General features: G+C 41.7%; 1 protein-coding gene across 1 annotated transcript in view; it reads right to left on the bottom strand.

Annotated features, from left to right (window-relative positions):
* SEMA5A (semaphorin 5A) overlaps positions 1-22,436 on the bottom strand; it is a 1,998,383-nt gene that overhangs the window by 5,750 nt on the left and 1,970,197 nt on the right. Inside the window, exons 21-22 of the mRNA XM_086965275.1 lie at positions 20,794-20,841; positions 17,436-17,647 (exon numbers count right to left, since the gene is read on the bottom strand). Coding sequence (XP_086821401.1) covers positions 17,436-17,647; positions 20,794-20,841 — 260 coding nt within the window. The remainder of the gene's footprint in view (positions 1-17,435; positions 17,648-20,793; positions 20,842-22,436) is intronic.

Raw genomic sequence — 22,436 nt, 5'->3', positions numbered from 1 at the left:
AGGCACACTGGGAGGCTCCAATGGAAATATAATATTCTTCTCATGTTTAGAAAGCTTTTGAAAACATATTTTTCCTTCTCTTTAGTGTATTATTGCCCATTTAGATTATAAGATATTTTCTTATAAACATTCTATCCTCTCAATGATAACAATTCAGTGACAAGGTAACCTCTGGTGAACGACGCACTTTATAAATAGAAGAAACAATTGTGTGTACAAGACCGCATTCTAAGAGGCCGTCCAGTGTATATACACAAAGCAGTTTCTAAATAGTTGTGCACCATTGAATATCATCACCAATAGGCATTCAAGCATGGTTCTTTGTCTGATGAGGTCTCCTTGAGTTTAGATACTTATTGAGACATCACTCACAGCATGGTCCCTTTAATGAATCTTCATCCAAGGTGGCTGAGTTATTGAACTTATTTTAGGAATTACAGATGTATGGACCGCAAGGCTTGGAAATCCCAACATGGGGGGGAGGAGCAAGATGGCGGATTGAAGCTGCCACGGAGCACAGTCGTATGGAGGTCTCCCCGCACCTATGACTGAATGGTGATTGAGACAAGCGCCTGCGTTGCAGAAGGAATCTGACTACAGTGCGCTTACTTGCGGTTAAAAGACTTGCTGCTAATTTTAAAAAAAGGAAGAGGACTGCGGCGGTCTTTTTTCGGCCAAAATTGGGTGCTTACTGTGGGTGTCTCAGTTGGCCTTCTGGATATCAGTGGGCTGGTCAGTGTTGGACTGGTCGGGTCTGCTACTGGTAGTGGCTCCAGCAGTGGCTCCGGTGTCCGAAGCCAAGGGAGGTTTGGCACCACCAAAGACTGCCCTGAGGAACACACGCGCTGGGAAGACAGCAACCGCAGGGAAAGCGGGCACTCTGGACGGTGGGAGCATGACGGAGAAAGTTAACACAACTGTTGGTAAGCCGCTCCTGCACCTGTTACAATCAGGGAAAGCTGCTGAACTCTTAGCTGGTAGTCTGGACAAGGGGGATTTGACTGGCAACAAAATAGCCGAAGTCTTGCTTGAAGCCATACCAGAATGCAACAGTGTTGCAGCGGACATTGCCTCAGTGGAGGTCGGGACTGTAAATAGTAGCAATGCAAGTGTTAGAGAAGAGAATAGAGATGGAGGGGTATTGCTCCTAGCCCTGATACCAAACCAGTCAGAGATTGGGGTTGATTTGCCTAGCAGAAGCCCATTTAACACACTGTCTGGGAATGTTAATCAATTGAATCTGTTGAAAAACCCAGTGGTGAGAGCATAGCCAAAGGAAAGGGAAGGGGTCCAGCTTCCCTGGAGTTGGTGGAGAGAGCTGATAAGGCGTTGGAGCCAGGCACAAAAGCTTGCGATTCTATAGATGCTACTGTGGAGGAAGAAAGTGAAAAGCTAGGCTCCTCTTATGATGATATTGAAGAGCTAGTAAAGCCTTCCACACAGGTTTCTACTGATATAGCTAAAGTACCTGTGGGCAGAAAAGGGAAGGTTAGAAATAAAACAAAGACATCACTTGCTGGGCAGAGCATGGTTTCTCCATGCGGAAAAGTTATTTCAGACAAAGGTTCTCTAGGGAAATGGGTGCAAGCAAAAGGAGGGGTCAACTCTATGGCATCACGGATCTCAGGCAACAGCCCTACTGAGAACAACCTGATGAAGGCTCACCAGGTGTCTTTTGTGGTGGATAGTCCTAAGTTGGGGTCCCCAGATGGGGTGCAATCTGTACCTTCTGTATCCAAAGCCGCCCATGCCCATGCCACACATGCTACCTATGCAGCGGGTCAACTAAGGGAAAGAGCGACAGTTAGCCAAGAAGCTATGACACCTTCCCTTTGCTTGATTTTACAGTCTCTAAATGAGCAGACAAGAAGCTCAACAATATTACATGCAGGTCCAAGAAGACAATATTAGAATGCAACAGTCATCACAGGAGATGGCAGACAAATTTGGGGGCTAACAAGAGATATTTCGGAGCTGCAACAGAGGGTCGCAGACACTGAACAACTATCTGCAATTACAGATGGTCTCGCACAGAAGCACGAGGGTCAGATCTCAGGCATATAGATCAAGCTGGAGGATATGGAAAACCGCCAACTGTGACAAAATCTTAGGCTTTTTGGTATTCCAGAAGGCGTAGAAGGGGCAGGCCCCAGGGCTTACATGGTTCAGCTGCTCCAGAAGGCCTTCCCCGATTTATCTGACTGGGATTGGGACTCTCAGTTGCAAAGAGTTCATAGACTACCATTAGTCCAAAGGAATAAGGGGGGGGTCGATATCCTCGCCCATTTTTGATTTTTCTTGGGAACTTTTTGTTGAGACAGGCTGTTGCATTGAAAGCCCGACCCAGCTCTCCAGTAACAGTCGAAGCAGTTACTTTTTTAGTTAGATCGTACTTACGCAAGGCCACAATGGATAGGCGTTGGAAGCTGCACCAATTCATAGACCCGATAAAAGCTCTTGGTGCTCAAGTCTTTTTGCAAGAACCTGCACGGCTAAAAGTCTTTAAAGATGGACATACCTACTTTTTTACTGAAGAAAAGGAAACTGGGCATGCAGTGGCCAAGTGGCAAACAGAAGCTGCAGAGAAGATGCAGAACAAGGGAATATAATGTTTCTGAACAGGGATTAACAGCTTAATGGGGGTGCGGGGCTTTGTTCAATCCAGCTGGCTATATCTGGCTGGTGGTATCTAGTGAGCTGTATCCTTTATGCATCTTCTGGGCTAGTTGGATAATCCCTCTCACCCTATTTTTCTTTAATTGCGTTCTGTGTTCTGCCCCCTTTTTTTCTCTCTATCTCAATAGGGATAAGCTAGGCACTATCTGAAACCTGACTGATGTAGAACGTGGGGTGTGGGATTGGCCTCTATGGTTGTGGCTCTGTAGGGCTGCCCAGTCAGCGGCAGCTGGTAAAGATGGTGAGTCCTCTTCAATGGGATAGGGTGGAGGGTGGGTGTCGGAGTTCTGTTTGGGGTGGTAGGGGTAAGGGTGTAATAATGGGGCAAAAAAATCATCAATAGGGCACATGTGGATCAGGGTAAATGGAAGGCTCTTAGTTAGTTTTTCTTGGTTTAGAAGGCGAGATACTAAAAATGACCATTATATAGTAGAATTTGGAAGTGGAAAAGGGGACTTGGCTAAAAGGCAAAAAATGTATCATGGCTTGGGTTAAAGGTATAGCCTGGAATGTGGCTGGTCTTAATAGTGCAACTAAGTGAAAGTTAGTGCGCGAGGGGCTAAGAATGTATCAGCCTCAGCTAGTGTTTCTAACAGAAACTCACCTCGCTTATAAAGATTGAAACATGTTAAAGCATTTAGGGTATGAAATCATTCTTTGTACTACTGAAACTGTATCTATAAAAGGTGCGGCAGTCTTAAAAGATAAAAGGTTTAATTGCACAATGATTAAGACTCTATCCGATCAACGTGGGTGCTGGGCATTGGCACAGCTTGAACTAAGGGGCAAAAAGTTTGTGGCTTGTTCAGTATATGGTCTTAACGTGGACGATCCTGCTATTTTCGAATATCTTAATTTAGAATTATTAAACTGGGAAGGTGAAAGATTGATTATGGGAGACTTTAATTGGGTTATAGACTATGTATAGATTCTACCAGAAAATGTCTCAATCCTAGAATGCTGACGACCGGTGCTGCGATACTTCAAGTGGCAAGGCTTCAGTCTGTTAAGGATGTATGGAGGCAACTATATCCAAACCTAGCGGGTTATACATTCTATTCAGCCCCCCACAAGTCCTATTCTAGGATAGACATGGCTTGGGTCTTAGACAATTTAATTTCAGTATCAGACATGGAAATATGCTCTTGGGTTACTTCAGATCATAACCCCATTATTTTATCTTTTCGGGTTGAAGCTGAGAAGAGGGAAGTCAGGCTATTCTCTTTTCGTAGGTATTTGTTGTCTGACAGTGAATACCTTGCTAATATGGCCCAACAACTTGAGGAATTTTTTAGAGAAAATACAGGGACAGCATCCCCACTGATTGTCTGGGACACAATGAAAGCGTACGTCAGAGGCATTATGCAGAAATACATTTTACTACAGAATAAACAATGCAAAGGGGAAACGGAGACACTGGTGAATGCCCTGCATACTATTGAGAAACACACAGTGGCGGCCACACTACTATTAATAAAAGGTCGCACTCAAGCCCTCAATCAGGTACGACGCATCCAGTGGATGCTTTTTTGGCTTAGTGTTGTTGGTTTTTAATGGATTTGGAGGAACCCTTACTAAACATAGATCCTTCATTTTTTTCATTGATAACAGTTCCCCGTGGAATCCATTTAATGCTGCCCTGATGAGAGCCCTGTGACTTTCTTAACAGGACTCAAAACGCGTCGGTCGCACTCAAGCCCTCAATCAGTTCCCCGTGGAATCCATTTAATGCTGCCCTGATGAGAGCCCTGTGACTTTCTTAACAGGACTCGAAACGCGTTGGCTACGGCACTAGTTCGCATAAAATTCTTGTTAATACATTTAATATGAATGTTCAAGTTTTAAAGGAATGTTTAAACTTTGACTCATGTGGTTCTAAAAAGAAATAGTGCACCACATTGTGGAAACTGAATGCATATTTAATATTGGCAAATTCTTTCTGTCCATGATTAACTGTTTTTTGATAATTGGAATGAAATTATATATGTTGATTTAATGTTCTTTGTATGTCACATGTACATTAGTCCTTTTTTGTTAAGGTCTATTGATGATTAATTCAATGTTTTTTGTATGTTATTTGTACATTAGTCTTTTGTGAAAATTCAGTCGCTAGAGGTTGAGTTGATAATGTTGATTCTCTTGCCTAAAAAATAATCATCTAAAAAACTGATTCTAAAGATACTGACAAAAAAAATTGTCTTGGTGAAACTAATTCATTTAGCTTTATCTATTGTCTTACTGAGTGATTTAGTAATACATCCCGGAGGCATAGGTACAATCCCCTTGTTTTATATTACTATGGAGAAACAGCATGTTGAGGCAGTAAAGAAAGACCAGAGGACTCAGGATAGCCTGCTTTTGTCATTAAAATATGCAAGAACTTTAGTGAAGAAGTCCTTTCAGGGATTAAATTGCGGCTAGCTACAGCAAACATCGTTTAGAACAATACGAATATGGGGAGCATAAAGGGCAGGTACTTAACTATCAGACAGTGGAGGCAAAGGCTAAAACTAGTATAAGCGAAGGGCACAGATGGGCTTTTGCACTCTGAGCCTTCAGCTATTTTAGAACAATTCTTTTTGTTCCATCAACAGCTTTATTCACTTATTCGGACACCAAATCGAGATGATTTGCTGCGATACCTCGATGACAGTTGTCTGCCAGTAGCAGATACCTAGGAAGCCGCTAAATTAGATGCAACAGTATCAGTAAAAGATGGGGAACTGGTGGTATCAACATTGCCTTTCTGAAGGCGGCAAGAGAGGACTCTATACCATTAGAATTTTATAAATCTTTTAAAAAGATTCTGCTCACGCCCCTCAGTAGGGTAATACAATGGGTGGCCCCCAGAGGGTGGGTACCGGAGTCATGGTGTATGACATAGATCGTGTTGTTTTTTTAAAGGGTAAACCACCGACAGAATGCGGATCATATCGGCCAATTTCTCTTATTAAAGCGGAAGCTAAGATAATTTCAAAAATCTTGGCGAGCCGCCCGGCCCCGTTAATGCCGGGACTAGTTTCTGAAAGACAGCATGGATTTATCATGGGTTGGGACACTACTGCATATGCTAATATGGCAATCGGAGCTTTTGATTTCGCTGAGAAAAAAAAGATCGATACCGGCATGATTCTTTTAGAAGCCGAAAAGGATTTTGACCGGGTCAGGTGGGATTTCTTATGGGCCGTACTGGTCAAGACTGGTCTCGGATCTCAGTTTCGGTCTTGGGTACAGGTCTTATATTGTAACCCTCAAGCTAAATTGTCTTATATGGGGTCTGTATCCATATCATTCCAAATTGTATACAGGAATAGGCAGGGTTGTCCCTTGTCTCCATTATTGTTTGCTCTATATATAGAGCCATTTATACGCACTCTGCAATCCTGCATGCATATTAAGCCGCTGAAATCCGAGATCTACAAGCTCAAGGTCACGGCATATGCTGATGACATTGCGGTCTACGTAGTTAATCCAGACGAGGTTGTAATAAGCATCAAGGAAGAAGCAGAAAAATTTGGTGATGTTTCAGGTTATAAACTGAACGCTAATAAGACTGAAGTGCTTACTAATTTTGGGACCCAAAACTCAATCAGCGTGGTTTGCACTACCGTTACTTACTTGGGGGTAAAGATAACAGCTAAAGTCAATCAGATCATTAACTTAAATTACGTACCACTTTTGAATGAAACTAAATTGCTTAAAACTTGGCATAGGCTCCCTTTTGGGTTATTGGGTAGATGTAACCTAATAAAAATGAAAATACTCCCTAAATTTCTATATTTGTTTCGGTCCATTCCTTTAAAAATTCCTAATATATTCTTTAAAAAACTTGAGGGGATTTTCAGCAGTTTTGTATGGGGATATAAAAAACCTAGGAGAGTGATTGATTTGCTTAAATCTCCATTTGATCACGGCGGACTCGGTTTTCCAGATTATAAAATCTATTTTTTGGCTGCCTTTATGGGCCGATTCCGCAGTCTGCTTGGTCTTGACCAGACAGACCCAATCTTTAGGGTTATCTTAGGGAATCAGAGGGAAAAGTTTTTATACAGAATCAGAGATCCAAATTATGTTTAAACGAGTCAGGTTTAAGACGGTTAGAGATATTATATATATTTGACAAGCTATGTCTGCTAGATGTAAATTACCAGCATTTCACAATAGATTTCCACTATGGAGGAATCCTCTGTTCCCTGAGGTGTTTCAGTATCAAGCAGGCAAATCTTGGGCCAAATATGGAGTTACATGTCTAGATGACATTTATGATGAGAGGGGAATTAAATCATTTGAAAATTTACGAACTCGTTATAAACTTCCTGCTCATTTTTTTTTAAGTATCTACAGATCAGAGACTATTTGGCCCAAAATCTGGATGTTAAAGCAATAATGCATTCAAACATCTGGTACTGCTTGTATGGGGAAAAAAACTAAGTCTTTGATAGGGTCAATGTACAAACAATTGCATAGTTTTAGGTCAGATGGCAGCGAGAAACTAGCACAGCGCTGGAGTCAAACTTTGGGCATAGTTGTTACGCTTAGAGTGATCAAACATGCTCTAGGCTACATCAAGGACTCGGTTCACTCTGTTAGTTTGCAACTCCAGCAATTATGCACTACTTGTATGCTGTACTACACCCCAGCTAAAATAGCTAAATGGGCTCAAGAGAACATGACGGGGGATAAGATAAACTGTTCTAAATGTGGATTATACGCTGCTAATTTGATACATATGTTCATTGAATGCCCAGAGCTCACGGGATATTGGCAGAAAATCAAACAAATACTTCAGCGTAAATTGGGCTTAGACCCCTCAGTTACTGATATTTAAATTATGCTGGGCTATAAGGAGGATAACCCGGCACTCACACACCTTTTCTCAATTCTGATGGCTGCTGCTAGATTGGCTGTTGCCCGGGTGTGGGTCTCTACAACACCGCCCTCGGCTGAGGATTGGTGGTCTATCATTAGAGAGACTTATTGATTAGAGGCAGCCTTGGCTAAGGCAAGGGGCGTCTGTTCCTTGATCAAGCTAGAAGCAATATGGAGACCATTGGTTTTGGATGGAATTATCTAATTATTGGTAGTGTTGTATGAATTAATTTTGTGCCTCCTCTAATTTTTTTTTCTTCTTCTCTTGTTTTTTGTTTTTGTATTTTCGCCTGATGTAAAAATGTAAAACTTCCAGTTTATTTTACTGTATTTATGTGCCCTTTTTGATGAAAATAAAAATTATATATATAAAAAAAGGAATTACAGATGTAGCAATTAAGGATTACCTCCATGTGTGATTGCAAATACCAACTCAGGGAAAAAGCCCCACCTCTGGCTAGTCATAGCCTAAAGGCATCTGACCTCCTCCAACCTACAGGGTCATGGACACTCCGATAAGGCCTTCAGTATCTAGACTCAGTAGCCATCATTTTGAGTTTTTTTGCCAGGGGTAATATCTAGATGAAGTAATAAACGTACTGCAGAGGGGAGGAGCAGATTTACCACTGGATGTATACCTTTCCTCTCACAGAAGTATTACTGAAGTATTCGAATTCTGAAACAGCTATAAAATGCCACAATTGGCTAAGATTACCCTCTTAATAAGGCACTGAGTGGTTTAGGTGTCAAGCACCTAGAGGAAGTTGTCTGTTAAGTATACCTTTGTCTAATTTATTGATCCATTCTTTCTACCTTTGTTTAAATTTTGCGTAGCCAACGCATACCACCAGATTGGAGCATTTGTATTTTGCCCTGATATGGCATGGTCAGTTATGGAGGAATTCATTGTCCGGGTCCCATATAGTTAGTGCCATTTTATCAGGTGGCCTAAAGTTGAAATACATTTGCATTCAACAAAGGGCCAAAGGAGAATTGCTTAATTTAAATCACACATGCATGCCCTTAATGCAAAAATGAAAGCCTCTTTCCATTCTATAACCGCATAACCTACGTTTCATCAAAATTTCACAGCAAGTGCGACGGTAAACAAAGATAGAAGCTTTATAGATGCACATTTTGAATATTACCTATGGCGTTCGCTGAGCCATTTTCATAATTGAATATTTGTGAGCATCACAGGTGGTAAGTGAAAGAATCCTTCACTTGCTTTCAAAAGTTTCAGTATTTTAATGAAATTGCATTTCAACACAGAAGACAGAGTTATTCTAAGGTTAAATACTTTAATCACTTCTCTGACGAAATGCTTGGTTGGTGCCATTAGCAGGGAACCTGCCAGACATCTGCTACCTTCCTAGATCTCCTTGGTGAATTCCTTACCTTCTCCCTTCTAGAACATACCCTCAGGTGCCGCCAATGACTTAAATTACTTCCTTTCCACCTTCCCTTCTTAGGATGGCGATAGGAAAGTGTGTAGCCTCCCAGTTGTTCTCTCTCATTCAGACACACAATCTCCTCTTCACTTTTCAATGTAGATTCAGACAGGGCTGCACCACAGAGACTGCCCTTTTACAAATTATTGATGACTCACTCAGCTTCTTCGACTCAGGTACCTGGTGACTACTGGTGCTTCTAGATCACATGGCTTTAATACAGTCACCCACCTCTCTCCGATTAATATCTAGAAAAAATGGAGGGCATGGATGAGGTAGGTCTAAACTTGCCCACCTCTTATTTTTCATACCCATTTAAAGCAGTTAAAATATTCTGTATCAGGCAAACATGCTAAACAAAGAGGTCTGCAAGGCTTAATTCTGACCCTGACACCATTTAACCTATATATAGAACCACTTAGAGAGATTCCCAGAAGCTCTGGGATTTTTTCTCATCATATGTGGATGATACCTAGTCCTGCCTAAATATTTCATCCTCAAACGGCATCCTTCTGCTCTCTAACGCCCTGGACAGAATCCAAAAGTGGATGTCTAACCCCCACTTACAACTCAACCCAACAAAAAAACAATTCTACTAATCTCACCCAAAAAATCCCAGATTTTCTAAACAGGAGTGGATGGAAGCTTTTTCTCGCATGGATTGTCAACTGGCTACTGTGAAGAACACAAAATCCTGGACATTTATCATTGACAACTGGCTTAACCTTCACAGTAGACCAAGGGGAAATTTAAATTGAGCTGACATAATACATGCATTTTCGCGAATTTCATGTTACGATTGTTACTCAAAGTTCCAGAAATTATGCTGTTGTGCCACAATGTGTATTACACCATTGTTTTGCGACACAATTATATGCGGGAGTGTGGTAACACTGCAAACAACCAGAAACAGAGTGGCTGCTGTTTGTGTTTTTTATGCTACTTTCTTTAGTATAAAATGTGTATTCACGTCAAAAATGTAGAAATTGCCAAGAGAACGCATTTCGCACGAAAATATAGAGCTACATGACTGAGCTGCATTTCTCATAATTTTACACAATTTTTACAAACATTTTGTGTAATAATTCAAAAACAAAGTACGCGAAATTCACACACTACTACTTCAGAGCCAATCCTCTGCTATGATCAAAAGCACTTCCCATCCACTCAGGCTGCTTTGGGGGCATCAGGTAGTTGATTCCAGGCCAAGACTTAAAGTCTGTGATCTATGTACTAGGCCTTTCCGAAATGGACTATGGAAACTCATTACACTCCGGTCTACCAAAAGTTAATCTGGCACTCCTTAGAGCTCTACTCCAGGTGGCCACCTCCTTTGTTACAGGGTTTACGAAATTTGCCCACATCTTTCTTGCCCTACTTACTCTTATATTGCTCCTCACTGAAGTAAGTGCACAATTTAAGACTGCATGCATCACTCACAAAGCCCTTCACAACTCTATAATTTCCTATCTGACTGAAAAACGTAAAATATTTGGGACTCAACTGGTGTTAAGGAATGCAAAATCCCTTCTCCTGATGCCTCCCACATTCAATCAAGAACAATGTATGAAAAAAGTCTTCACAGGCCGTGCAAGAAGGATGCCGAGCTCCCTTCCACCAGCTCTATGCCCGAACACCTTCCCCGTTACCTTTAACAAGGAACTCAAGATCCTCCTATTTCAAAGACACTTTTAGCCTAAGGCTGTGAATTCTTCAACCCAATTCCATCATCAAGCTCAACCTTTGTAAAGATTTCACCCGATTGCTCTGTTTTGATGCTTAACTGTTTGTATATGTCAACTGTTATATGTAATTTAATTTCTGTTCTCTTGTAAAGCGCTTTAGTGGCTATAGCCAAATTCTCACTTCAGAAAACTGCAAATAAATAGATAACTGGAAGATTATGAATAACTTACAAGCGTCTCGATACGCTAGAAGGTGATTAGCAGTGCTTTATAACTCCTGGCTGATTGACTGTGTATTTTGAGTTTTGCTTAAGACCTAGGTAAAACATCTTATAGAGCTGTCAAATAATCCAGATAAACTTTGGCTGTGCTGAACAATTCCCTCTAGGCCTGTCTGCCAAGACAGAGAAGTCAACTATTTTATTCTTTTTATAGTGATGCTTTAGTACCACAAAGGTAAAATATGCATTAGGATTGTGATAGTGGAGTACAAGACAAACGTATTTGTCTGTGTACATGGTGGCTTACACCTAAAACACGGTACAAAGGCAACAGTACATAGCCTGAGAATGGACCATTATTCCTCTTTCCTGAGCTAATTAGTCCTCAAGTAGCTGAATAGTTATTTTTTGGTATCTCATCGCTACTATGTTTGAAGTCCATTTTCAGTTCACTCCTCATGTTCTGTACATTGCCCCGTCCCTAGCATACTAAATGTGTAATACAGCTCCACTTCCAACCAACAACACAATGTACCACAGAAAGCCTCATGGCAGGTTCAAAAAGACAGAAGACCGCAATATTGTCCAGCAGGAAAGAGATCTCTTGACTCACATAGTTCCGAAGGTAGTGAGGTGGAACCAAAACAATATCACATGATCATCCCAATTGTGCTGCTCATAGTCTCTCCGTCCTACACAATAAATTCTAGTGACTCGAGAAGTGACCATATCCCCACAATGTAGGGTTATCAAGATGGAGTTGTGATCGGGGCTTTTATGGGCGAGGTGGGAAGGAGCTGTCCAAGATAGAGGGTTATTGCAAGAGGGGTGAGACACAGCAGATCTGTAGAAGGGGCACACTTGCAAGGAGTTCTCTACACAGACTATGAAACCCTAGTTCCCTGGAGTCAGGGTAAACAGTTAATAATTAGGCTCTAGTATGTTTCCACCCAGCATGAGTGTCGACAACTATACATAATACACTCACTTACCTGGCATAAGGAGTGGAGCTAGGGATCACCATTGGCCCTGATGAATGCCCCTGACCAGTATTGGCAAGATTAAGGCCAGAAACATGTTGGCTTACTACATACCATCCTCTTGTTGGTTTTACATGTACCTAAGGTAACCACTATTAAAGGTATTATCCTGGGTTAACCTTAAGGTATTCTTAGTTTATCTGGTTTCCGTCTTGCCCAGTTGTTTTTTGTTTAAGATAGCCCTGTAGATGAGGTTGAGTCTGCCCTGATAGGGATGAGGTCGCAGTTGAAGCATACCACAAACAGTGGGTGAGTCCTCCTCATCCAATCTAATTGGCACTTTTGGATAAGGATAGTTATTTCTTTAGGACCCTATAGGAATTCTTTCAATATTTATTTTCATAGTAAATCTGGGATGGACCAAAATTTGCCTCATATTGCAGGCCTTCATAATTAATTTGCTTACTTTGTTGATTGTGGGGGGTGCACTGAGGTGTACCTCCAGCTCTCCCGTTGAGTTAGACGTAGTTCTTTCAGCACAGCAGTCTTTCTTCCTGGCAGAGTGTTTACAGGTCCAGAAGTGTGCTGAAGTGGTGGAGTCTAAGGTCCAGTAATTATACCCAGTTTTGCCATTGAAGTCGAGGGAAACTTCTAAAGACATTCCTTTGAAGTGCACAGGTGCCATGCCTTCATGTCCCAGGCTTCAGACTAACTACAGGGGATATGCAGATCTTTGTGTGGGGACGGCACACAGACTATTCAAGTGTAAGTGGAGCTGAGTCCACATCCTTGCTCCCATCCTGCCAGTGATGGTCAAGTCAATCACACCTAAGCTCCCCATTGTGTGTGGCTGTCTAAGGGAAATACACAAAGCATCTGTCAACTGCACCCAGTCATGTGGCCCAGAGACAGGCTGGAGGCACCAAATGACTGGGGCAAGAAAATGGCAACTTTCTAAAAGTGGCATTTTCAAAATTGTGAGTTAAAATCTGACTTCACCACAAGTTAAGAATTTTCATTACAATTCCAGAGACACCAAACATGAACTAGTTACCTGTTCCCATTTGAAATTACACTTATTAAATGAAATACAGCAACTTCAATTGTATGTTATAGGAGAGGTAGGCCTTGCAGTAGTGAAAAGCTAATTTAGGAGTTTTTCAATACCAGGACATATTAAATGTAAAACTACATGTCCTACTTTTCAAATGCATTGTACTCAGCCCTTTGGGCTTTTCAGGGCCTACCGTAGGGGTACATTTTGTGTTTAAAATGGAAGGTTTGGATTTGGCAAAAGGTTGACTTTGCCAGGTCGAAGTGGCAGTATAAAACTGCACACACACAGGCTGCAATGCCAGACCTGAGACATGTTATAAGTGCTACTCAGTAGGTGCACAATCAGTGCTGCAGGCCCACTTGTGGCATTTAATTTACAGGCCCGGAGCATTGGTAGTGCCATTTTACTAGCATCTTAAATATTGGTATAAGCCAATTTAACATGTTTCAAGAAGAGAGCAGAAGCACTTTAGCACTAGTTAGTAGTGGTTAAGTGTGCAGAATCCTAAAGTCAGCAAAAACAATGTCAGTAAAAACAGGAGGTCTGAAGGCAAAAGGATAGGAGGTAAACCACAGCAAGGATGCCAGGTCCAACAGTAACATACATAGTTTGTAGGTACTTTCAAATAGGGTATGTGGTACTTACCTGCATGGTAAACACTGCATGGTTGTGCTGCATGGTTAAAGATGTGTTGTAAAGGTGCCATGCCCATGCCCCATATAAATTATGCGCACTGTAATTATTTACCATATGTTCCATTAGGAGATAGAAGAGTGATTTCACGTATGTGTGTGCACTCAAGTTGAAGCTTGTGCCAGCTGTCCGACTTTGCTGCTTTAGAATTACTTTCTGGGAATGCACATATTATTATGTTTCAGTAGTCCAGCTCGGACAAGTGATCTAATTAATTCTAACTGTTGATTGTAACAAGCACTCTTTGCTGGCTACAGCAATCATTCACAGAAGTTGAATTAGGAGTTGTGTAGAAGCAGAAATTATACATGGTGAATTCTATTGTTTTGGATCAAAGTGCTTTTGATAGATGTCAGATCACAGTTAGTGGAGAATGGGAAGGGACCAGACACAGGAGACCTGAATGAAATTACCTTCTGGACAAATATATAAAAGCTGCTTCTGTAAGGCCCAGACATCAGAACAGGCTCAGCAAAGAACGAAGAAAATGAGAACTACTAAATCTATGCCATGCTACTGTCTTAGCCAAAACAATTTAAACATGGTAAGTGCCATTCACTAATAATGATGATAGGGGAAGTTGTCCAGGAGAAAACATGGACGATATTTCTTCATGTCAACTAGGAACAGCAAGGGTCTCTAAGATCCAAGAAAATTAATGAACTCCCATGGAGGGATAAGTAACTTAGTGCAGTCAGATTCGCCCTTGCATGTCAAGGCAACAACCTAGCAAGTGATTTGTCAGCCACTCTCACCGGTTTGGCTAGGCTCTAGCTGATTACTTAACTAGGGCTCTCCATTCTGGTGCTTATCTGCTTTGGGACCCTTCAGTAGCATGAGAAGGTATGAGGTGCCAATTCCTGGCCAAAATGTTGGCTTCCCTTAAGCCTAGCAGGAGAAAGTAGAATCTAGGCCAGTGGTCTTCAAAGTCGTTCAATGCTGCACCCCGCCAAGTAAAAACAAAAAGCCGTGAGCGCCCCCCTCAGAATTTTTAACAATTATTCTATTACATTGGCAATGTTTAACCCCTTCGATGCTGATGACGAGCTCAGCTCGTCATCAGCCACGGGTGGCGTGTGCTGATGACGAGCTGAACTCGTCATGTATCGCGGTTATTAGAAAAATGCAGCACAGCACAAAAATCACCGCAGCAGCGATGCGGTTAAATATGTCTAGACTTATTTAAACATTGCAGTTAAGTTCTGTTACTGTTTTAAAAGTGCAATCAAATACATGATCGCCAAGCATTCAATTTAATCAGGCAGGCCTTACTAATGCTTACAAGTAGCCACAGTGTGAGTATTAGAAGGGTGGATTTTGAAGACTATATGGAGTCCCTTCCCTTTTGACACATATATGAATGACAAAAAGTGTTAGTAATGGCCAATTGCAGAGTGGCTTATCCCTCTCATTTTTCTCCACTTAAAGCAAAGCACTGTTATCAGTCTAATTCTTCTTTTGGCCAGAGAATGGAGCCTCCTTGGGGTCCTCTGAGGACCCCCTAGGATGGCCCGCCCCCCAGTTTGAAGACTCCTAATCCAGGCCATTTAAAGATTGTATTGTTTGTTATATCATGTCACTAACCTTGATTGCTCTTGCACTTCTTTCTTCGATCTTGATGTGCATCTTAACAGCATTAGGCAGTATCCAGCCTCAAAAAAGGTTCATGGCTACTGCTCGTTTCACAAACTCCCATTCCTGCTCATTTGCCATCATTTTACTCATCTGACAGTATTTCTGTTTTGTGCATATTGCCATAGAGATTACTAGGCCATCTCTGATTACCCCCATTTTTTATTCTACTTGCACACAACACCAGGTGGCGCCCTAGCTAGCCTGTGTTGTGTAGCTGCCTCTTTGTTTTAGTTCTCACTATAACTATAGTCTATTTTTCTATTTCTTACACTTTCTCCTCCATCACATAATCTGCGCCCCTAGAAGAGATAAGGACACCTCTCTGGTTGCTCATGCACAACACCAAAACGTTTCTTACATAGAATCATGTGAAATACAACATTCTGCCACCATGCGCTTCTCCATGGTGTAGTATGCTACCCACCCCAAAATAGGATTTGGCATCCCATATAGGTTTATGAAGCGCCATATAAAAGCTACAATACAGTCTTGAATGTGGTGATCAAAGAATAATCTACGAGGAATCAGTTCGATGATTATCGATGTATGCTGGCTACTCCATCACAGTTTTGCAATGTTAGTCATTATGTTGTAGATAGCCACCCTATGCATAAGTCAATCAAAAATAGTGGGTGCGTGAAAGTTAGCCAACATTGCACGATTTGCGAATGGTAAGTTATGAGATCAGTAGTGTATCTCTGGCAAGTGCTGTCATGCCATTTCTGCATGTACCTTAGGCCTTTGCTCCAGCAGGGTTCCTCCGTGGTGCGAAGAGTTTTGAATTTTATTGTTGATTCAAATAGAAGCCAGGGGATTTATTTGAAGGTGTGACTCATAAGCACATTTTTTATTTCAGTGAAGTGCTGAGAAACAAGAGAGGCAGCTTAGCTAAAGAAAGCTCAGTCAATGTTGATGTCTTATAACCAGAGCTTGAACTAAAACCGGCTTCAAATACAGCCAGAAGAGCTCGAATCTTTTCAGCGAGGGGTGGAGGTTTTCTGCCACCAAAATTAATTTGAAATGGGGCCCAATAATTCATTTTAAAGCACTATTTTCCAGGGATGGCACCAGAAAGCCATACATCCGTCAGGAAAAGAGAATATTCGAGAATTGTATGGCAAGGCCCGGAGGCCTATATTATGCATACACCTTTATAGGTCTCTAATCACAGCATCAACAATAAACTAGAATTAGAACATCAATAAAACTCTAGAACAATGGACATGCATATCACATCAGAACAGGCAGCCATCTCCCTCTTTTGTTGCTTCTCAATCACAGAGAATAATCATAATTCATTTTAAAGCACTATTTGACAGGTATGGCACCGGAGAGCCATACATCTGACAGGAAAAGAGAATATTCGAGAATGTTCCAGTATTACTGGCACAGTAGAGAGGAACATTATTTGGCTCTTGCACAAAACCAGACACGAGTCCCAAACACAACTGTGTGCTGCTCTCTCGTTGTTGCTTTCAGTGCTTAATAAACTGAGTATCCCCCTGAAAGCATGTCACTGTCCCAAACTTGTAAAAGTTTTCCTTGCTCCTTGAGTGGTCATTTCCGCTTTGTTTGTATCCTCTAGTGATTTCACACAAAAAAACTACAAGTGCCCGTTTTGGTATTGAATTTCACATGCAAACTAATAGAGTCATGAGATCTGCCTAAACTACATTTGAATTTTGGAAACAATACTCAGTGAACAAATGCATCCTTTGTAAACATCTGCCTGTAATCTGCGACTCACTATCTCAAAAACTGGCTTGTCTACTCAGCGTTTCATCCGACTTGAGTCAATAAAATAAGTACCACTGATTTGGTTAACAATTCCCAAATCACGTCAGTGACTAGAGGCCAGACAAATGGACGAGTTAGGTGTACTAATTAAACAACAGGAACATCAATAACAAAGAAAGCATTCATAGGAAACAGGGCCTCAATTAGAGCTTGGAGGGAGCATAAAGTTCTCCAATTCCTACAGAGAACTTCAAGTATGAAGTAGAATCCACTAACTGAATTTCTTCAACCACAGTATGTTATGGTGAAGGGCAACAGGCTGGTGGGTTATACTCTTTATTTTTCGAGTCTAGTCCAGAAATTGGAGAAATTTCACTTCCAACTGTCAATGAGGCACAGCGCGTCTTGGAGCTGTTAGTAACATGTCGTACCTTGATGGCTTCCACCGAATCATACTTGTCCAGTTTGTGGATATGATTTGTGATACTCGTGTTAAGAGGCGCTGGAGATACGGGATGGATGACAGTTGCATCGTGGGATTGCTGCTGATATCGCTGGCAGTAGGTGTAGATCAGAAGTGTGAGAAGGCAGCCCAGTATGGAGCAGCTAAGTCCGACCGCAATCATGTGAAACAAGTTGAACTCTGAAAGATATATAGAATAAAGAGTGATAGCTTAAACATGTGCAAAAACACCCTGGCCAGAAGCTTCGAGCTTGTTATGTTATGTTATACATTTATTTTTATAGTGCACGGCTACTCCAAAGGAGTGTCCCGGCGCTTTATCGAGGCAGCTCAGAATAAAAACCAGATACTGATACAAATAACTTCGCTGAAGCTGTGAGTATGCTAGGAATGTAGACAGTGGGACAATCAAACAATATCTTAGTATCGGGAAACATCCTTTACAACGCAACTTTTACCACGCAATGCCTTTACATCGCAACTTTTACAACGCAAACCATTACAACTCATTGCGCTGGGGGGGGGCGCTCTAGGATAGGGAATAGATTTAATTTACTATCCAACACCTTCCCTACTATCCACGGGGACTGGAGTTGGAATAGTAAATTAAACTATTCACTATCCAGCACCCCTCAACACTATGCGTTGTAAAGGCATGCGTTGTAAAACTTGCGATGTAAAAGCATGCATGGTAAAAGCATGCGTTGTAATATCATACATCCCTTAGTATCAGATCTGTCTATCTGGTTGACCACCTTACCCTCCTCTACCACCTACCTCTGAATATGCTATGATAGAAGTCTGCTGCAAAAAGACTATCAGGGGTATGGAACTAGAAAATGCAAACAAAAGATCAAAGACAGGGCCAATTGGAAGCAGCCTGTGCCTCAGCCCAATACAGTTTTTCCTTAGGCACTTAACTGTTCAGTCAAACAGAAGGAGAGACTGATGGGACAGATGGGCCTGCTGGCAGGGGTGTAACACAGGCCCCCGCAGCATCCACGGTGCGGCCGTGCCCCCAACCTCCAGGGGGCCAACTCAGCACCCGTCTTCAGCTGGAGAGCTCCAGATTGAGTCCAGAGGGGCCCCTCCACATACCCTGCAGGGGGGCCCTCAAGTTTTGTTACGCCACTGCCTGCTGGGAGAGCAATCCTACATTTACTAGGCGAAAGGAACACATGAGGGCACACATTTACTATTCTTTGATAGAAGGCAAAGCCACACCAAGGTTGCTGAGCTGTCTTGTGTCCAAGGGAGAGAGGACAAATTGGGTAATTTCTACTAATATATGGTGCATTTTTTTTCTCTGTTTCTCTCCCCAGTGCAGGTGCACTTTTGTCAGGTATGTGTCAACACAGACACCCTTGCACCATAGTGTAAAAGTGTGTGCGTTCTCTGAACCGTAGGTTTTGTACTGGAAGATGCTCCTTTGCATCAAAACCCAAGGGAATGCCAGTGCACCACCCATGGAATGCCCCACTGACCCAACATGACGCAAAGCAGAGCACAGTGCAACTTCGCATTACTTTAGGATACTATCCGATGCAATCCTGATTTGCATCGATTAGAAAATTTGGGGTGAGCAATAAACTCCCGACTGGTGAAGTTGTAATGCAGAGTTATGGCAAAACGGCACCAACCGCCAAATGGCAGAGGTTTTTCTCACGCGAGGCTCGCAACAGTAAGTTGGCGAGTGAGAATTAGCATCCCCTACCGAGATTTTTAGGTGCTACGATGGCACCCAGAGAGATATTCCCAATGCGGGTGGTTACGACCGTTCGCAGTGAGATAGCTGCCGCTCGAGAAGAAAATCTACTCAAGCGGCAGCAGGGAAGCAACGCCCTTTGGCATGCCACTTTGTGCCGTTCACGCTGTCTTTGCTGCATGGAACAAGCTCCCAGTGCTAAAAATCAGCAAGAGCTGTGCGATGTGGCAATTGTTCCCTTTCTGGGACCTCCGTGGAATCTCTCAGTTTTCATGTAACTCTTTGGAATTCAGTAGAGTGAAACTCTGTGAGTTTCGCCCACCCCTATAAGTAAATCCCACCCTAAGACTTTGGCTAGGTTTGCAACATAAAAGTGACCCAGCACAAAGCGATAGTAAATCTGGGCTGGAGTTTTTTAATAGGGAAACATGTTTTTTTATTAGGGAATCAGTGAGATGAATGATTGATAGGCAGTGCTATGGATATGATGTTATTTAGGGAACACTTGTCTGGAGGCTCACTTTGAGTCACCATTAACAACCCTGATTGGACTGAAAGGTGGAGTAGAATGGGCCAAGATCCTCAGAGCCCTTCTACCAGGTCATCTACTAAATCCTTCAGTACTGAAACAAAACGGCTCTTTTAAAAGGGGGAACTTGAAATTCATAAAACCAGCCACCCTTTTCCAGGGCCAGCTGTTAACAATGCCATCATCACTCGGAGTTCAGTGGAATCAGAAGGACTATGCACCCAGTCTACATTCACCCAACTAATGTTGACATACCCAACAGTGACTAATAATGACAGTTAATGGATTATATGAATTACTGCGGAATTAAAAAGGGCTCGAAAGTTCAATTAACTGAGGCCACAGAGGGGGATTACAATATGGAATGAGAAATCCACAGAGCAAGGGGTATGAGGGAAGAGGGCTCGCAATGAGAACAATGTTTTCCCCGTGGAAAGTCAAGCACGACAAAATAAAAACCTTTCAAGTGCAATTGTGTGTGTGGCACATTTAAGCAAGGAAACACGAGCACTTACTACATTTATGTATGAGAACATGTTATCACTTGGAAAAATTTGTCATTTACAAAGAATTCTAGAACTGCTCATGAAATTCTGAGAAAAAGGCAGATTGCCCGAAGGAATCCTGAAATCATTTGGGAATTCCATAATCGCCAGGAATTTTCTCAAAATGTATGCCGACCCGTGACCTGTGGCGCTGTGCTGTGGTTATGCTAAAGTTCAACAATCATTCTAATGCCAAAATGTGAATTCCTGGAATTTAGCATAAATGTAGGTGGACATTTTTGTATCTATTTTCAGGTACTTTATGAAGCTTTCAAGTTAAGAGACTGTGCTATAAAGGTAATATGTCGCTTATAAATATATACATTTGAAGTGTTTGTCTTTGCCAAACTGCACTTTTTCTTCAAATGTGCAACTCAGCCTTAGCATAAAGAAAAACAGAACCGAAAATTGAGTAATGCTTATTTGCACCTTTTGCAATGCAAACAGCTGTAGTAGTTGGAAAGATTGGAAAATAACGAAATGTACAAATCAAGACAAAAGCAAATAAAAAACATGCTTAATAGCCTTTAAGAAATGAAAAACCTACCACCACAGCCTTTTTCTTCCATACTTCTGGATCTTGCTACAGATATTTCTAAAATAAAAGAATAATAATAACAGAAACTCAAAAACGGGAACCACAGCAATACAAAATGGTGCAATAAAACTATTTTCCACATGTTAAATTTTTTTAATAATGTTTATTTCAAATGTATGCAGCTATTTGCCTGACTTAACTTGCTCCGATTCCCTAGTATAAGTGCTACAACGTTTGTGGGACATATTTTATATGCCAAATTCAAGAGTTTGAGTGCTGTAAAAATACTTCTGATAAAGCCCAGCAGAAATGGCGGGTCTGCTAGTGGACGCAGCACATTGGTTGCATTCATGCCCTTTCTGAAGGGATCATCTTTGAGTACTAGTACTTGCTACAGTCCTATATTAGATTTATCTTCATTAACAGCCTTCAATGACCTAGTCAATGGAATGCGAAGATTTATGTTTCAAAGAATGATATTTTAAGGTTGCTAGTTTCACAACATGTTTATTAGAGGTGGGTTATATTGATCTTTAAAACATAAGGCTGGAGAAGTTTTGAAGATCGTACTCCGCCGTCAATATCACTGGTGTCAACTGACGGGTTTGCCTTCCACCAAATTTTGAGACGACCACAAGCCAAGCGCTCATCGCTGTACCTTGTTTGGAAAAACCATCACTGGGGGCTCCCTTCAGAGTATAAAAAGTTTGGATGGACAAACTTTCACAAAACTTTAAAGGTTTTTTCAGAATAAACTTCAAAAGTGGGAGTTTGTTTCTGAAAACATAACACAAAGGACCCACCACACCCACTGAGTTTTCTACCCAGGGTGGGCGGTTATTGTTATATTTTTCCTGTCCCTCACTGAAATGCTTTTCGTGGTGGTAACAAACAGGGAAAAAAATTACATTACAGCATCAACTTAAAATAGAGAGTGTAGTGTAAAGCCCTTCCTCAACAGGGTCAAAAAAAGATTTTGTTGATGCAAAGCTCATGGACCACCCATCTCTAAATGAGGCAGGCAGACCAAGGGTTTTGTAGACAGGATACTCTGTCACATTTGCAAGGAGTATCCTGTCTTCCATACTCTGAATCAGGCCCATAGTGTTGGATATCCATCTTTGCAATGTTTCTCTCCCAACATTTTTTGGGGGTACTCAGGGCACCTGGTATTTGGTCCTTGATAGGTGAATCTTGCTAAGTAGATCCCCACTCAAGGGGCTTTGCAATAATAATGACAAAACTGATCGATTTCAAATGGATGTGTTTAACAATTTAGCATGTCAGCTATAATTGTGCAACCTTGGAGGATTCTCTTCTCAATGTGAAGCTAACAACATGTAATGTGTGTTTTTGTGTTTGGGCATTAGAGTGTAAGGCAATGTGTTTTAAAAATAAGCCATTCACTTACCTGCAATATTGAGGGGGGGGGTTCTGATTTTGATTTTAAACGATCTGTCAAAAGTAATGAGTGTTCTTGTGCTTGGGCATTCGAGTGTGAGGCACTGTGTTTTAAAAATAAGCCATTCACTTACCTGCAATATTGAGGGGGGGTTCTGATTTTGATTTTAAACGATCTGTCAAAAGTAATGAGTGTTCTTGTGCTTGGGCATTCGAGTGTGAGGCACTGTGTTTTAGAAATAAGCCATCCA

This window comes from Lissotriton vulgaris, chromosome 4_1 (assembly GCF_964263255.1).
Source record: "Lissotriton vulgaris chromosome 4_1, aLisVul1.2, whole genome shotgun sequence".
NCBI lineage: Eukaryota > Metazoa > Chordata > Amphibia > Caudata > Salamandridae > Lissotriton > Lissotriton vulgaris.
The sequence above is the reverse complement of the archived record's forward strand: the minus strand, read 5'-3'. Positions and strand labels throughout refer to the sequence as shown.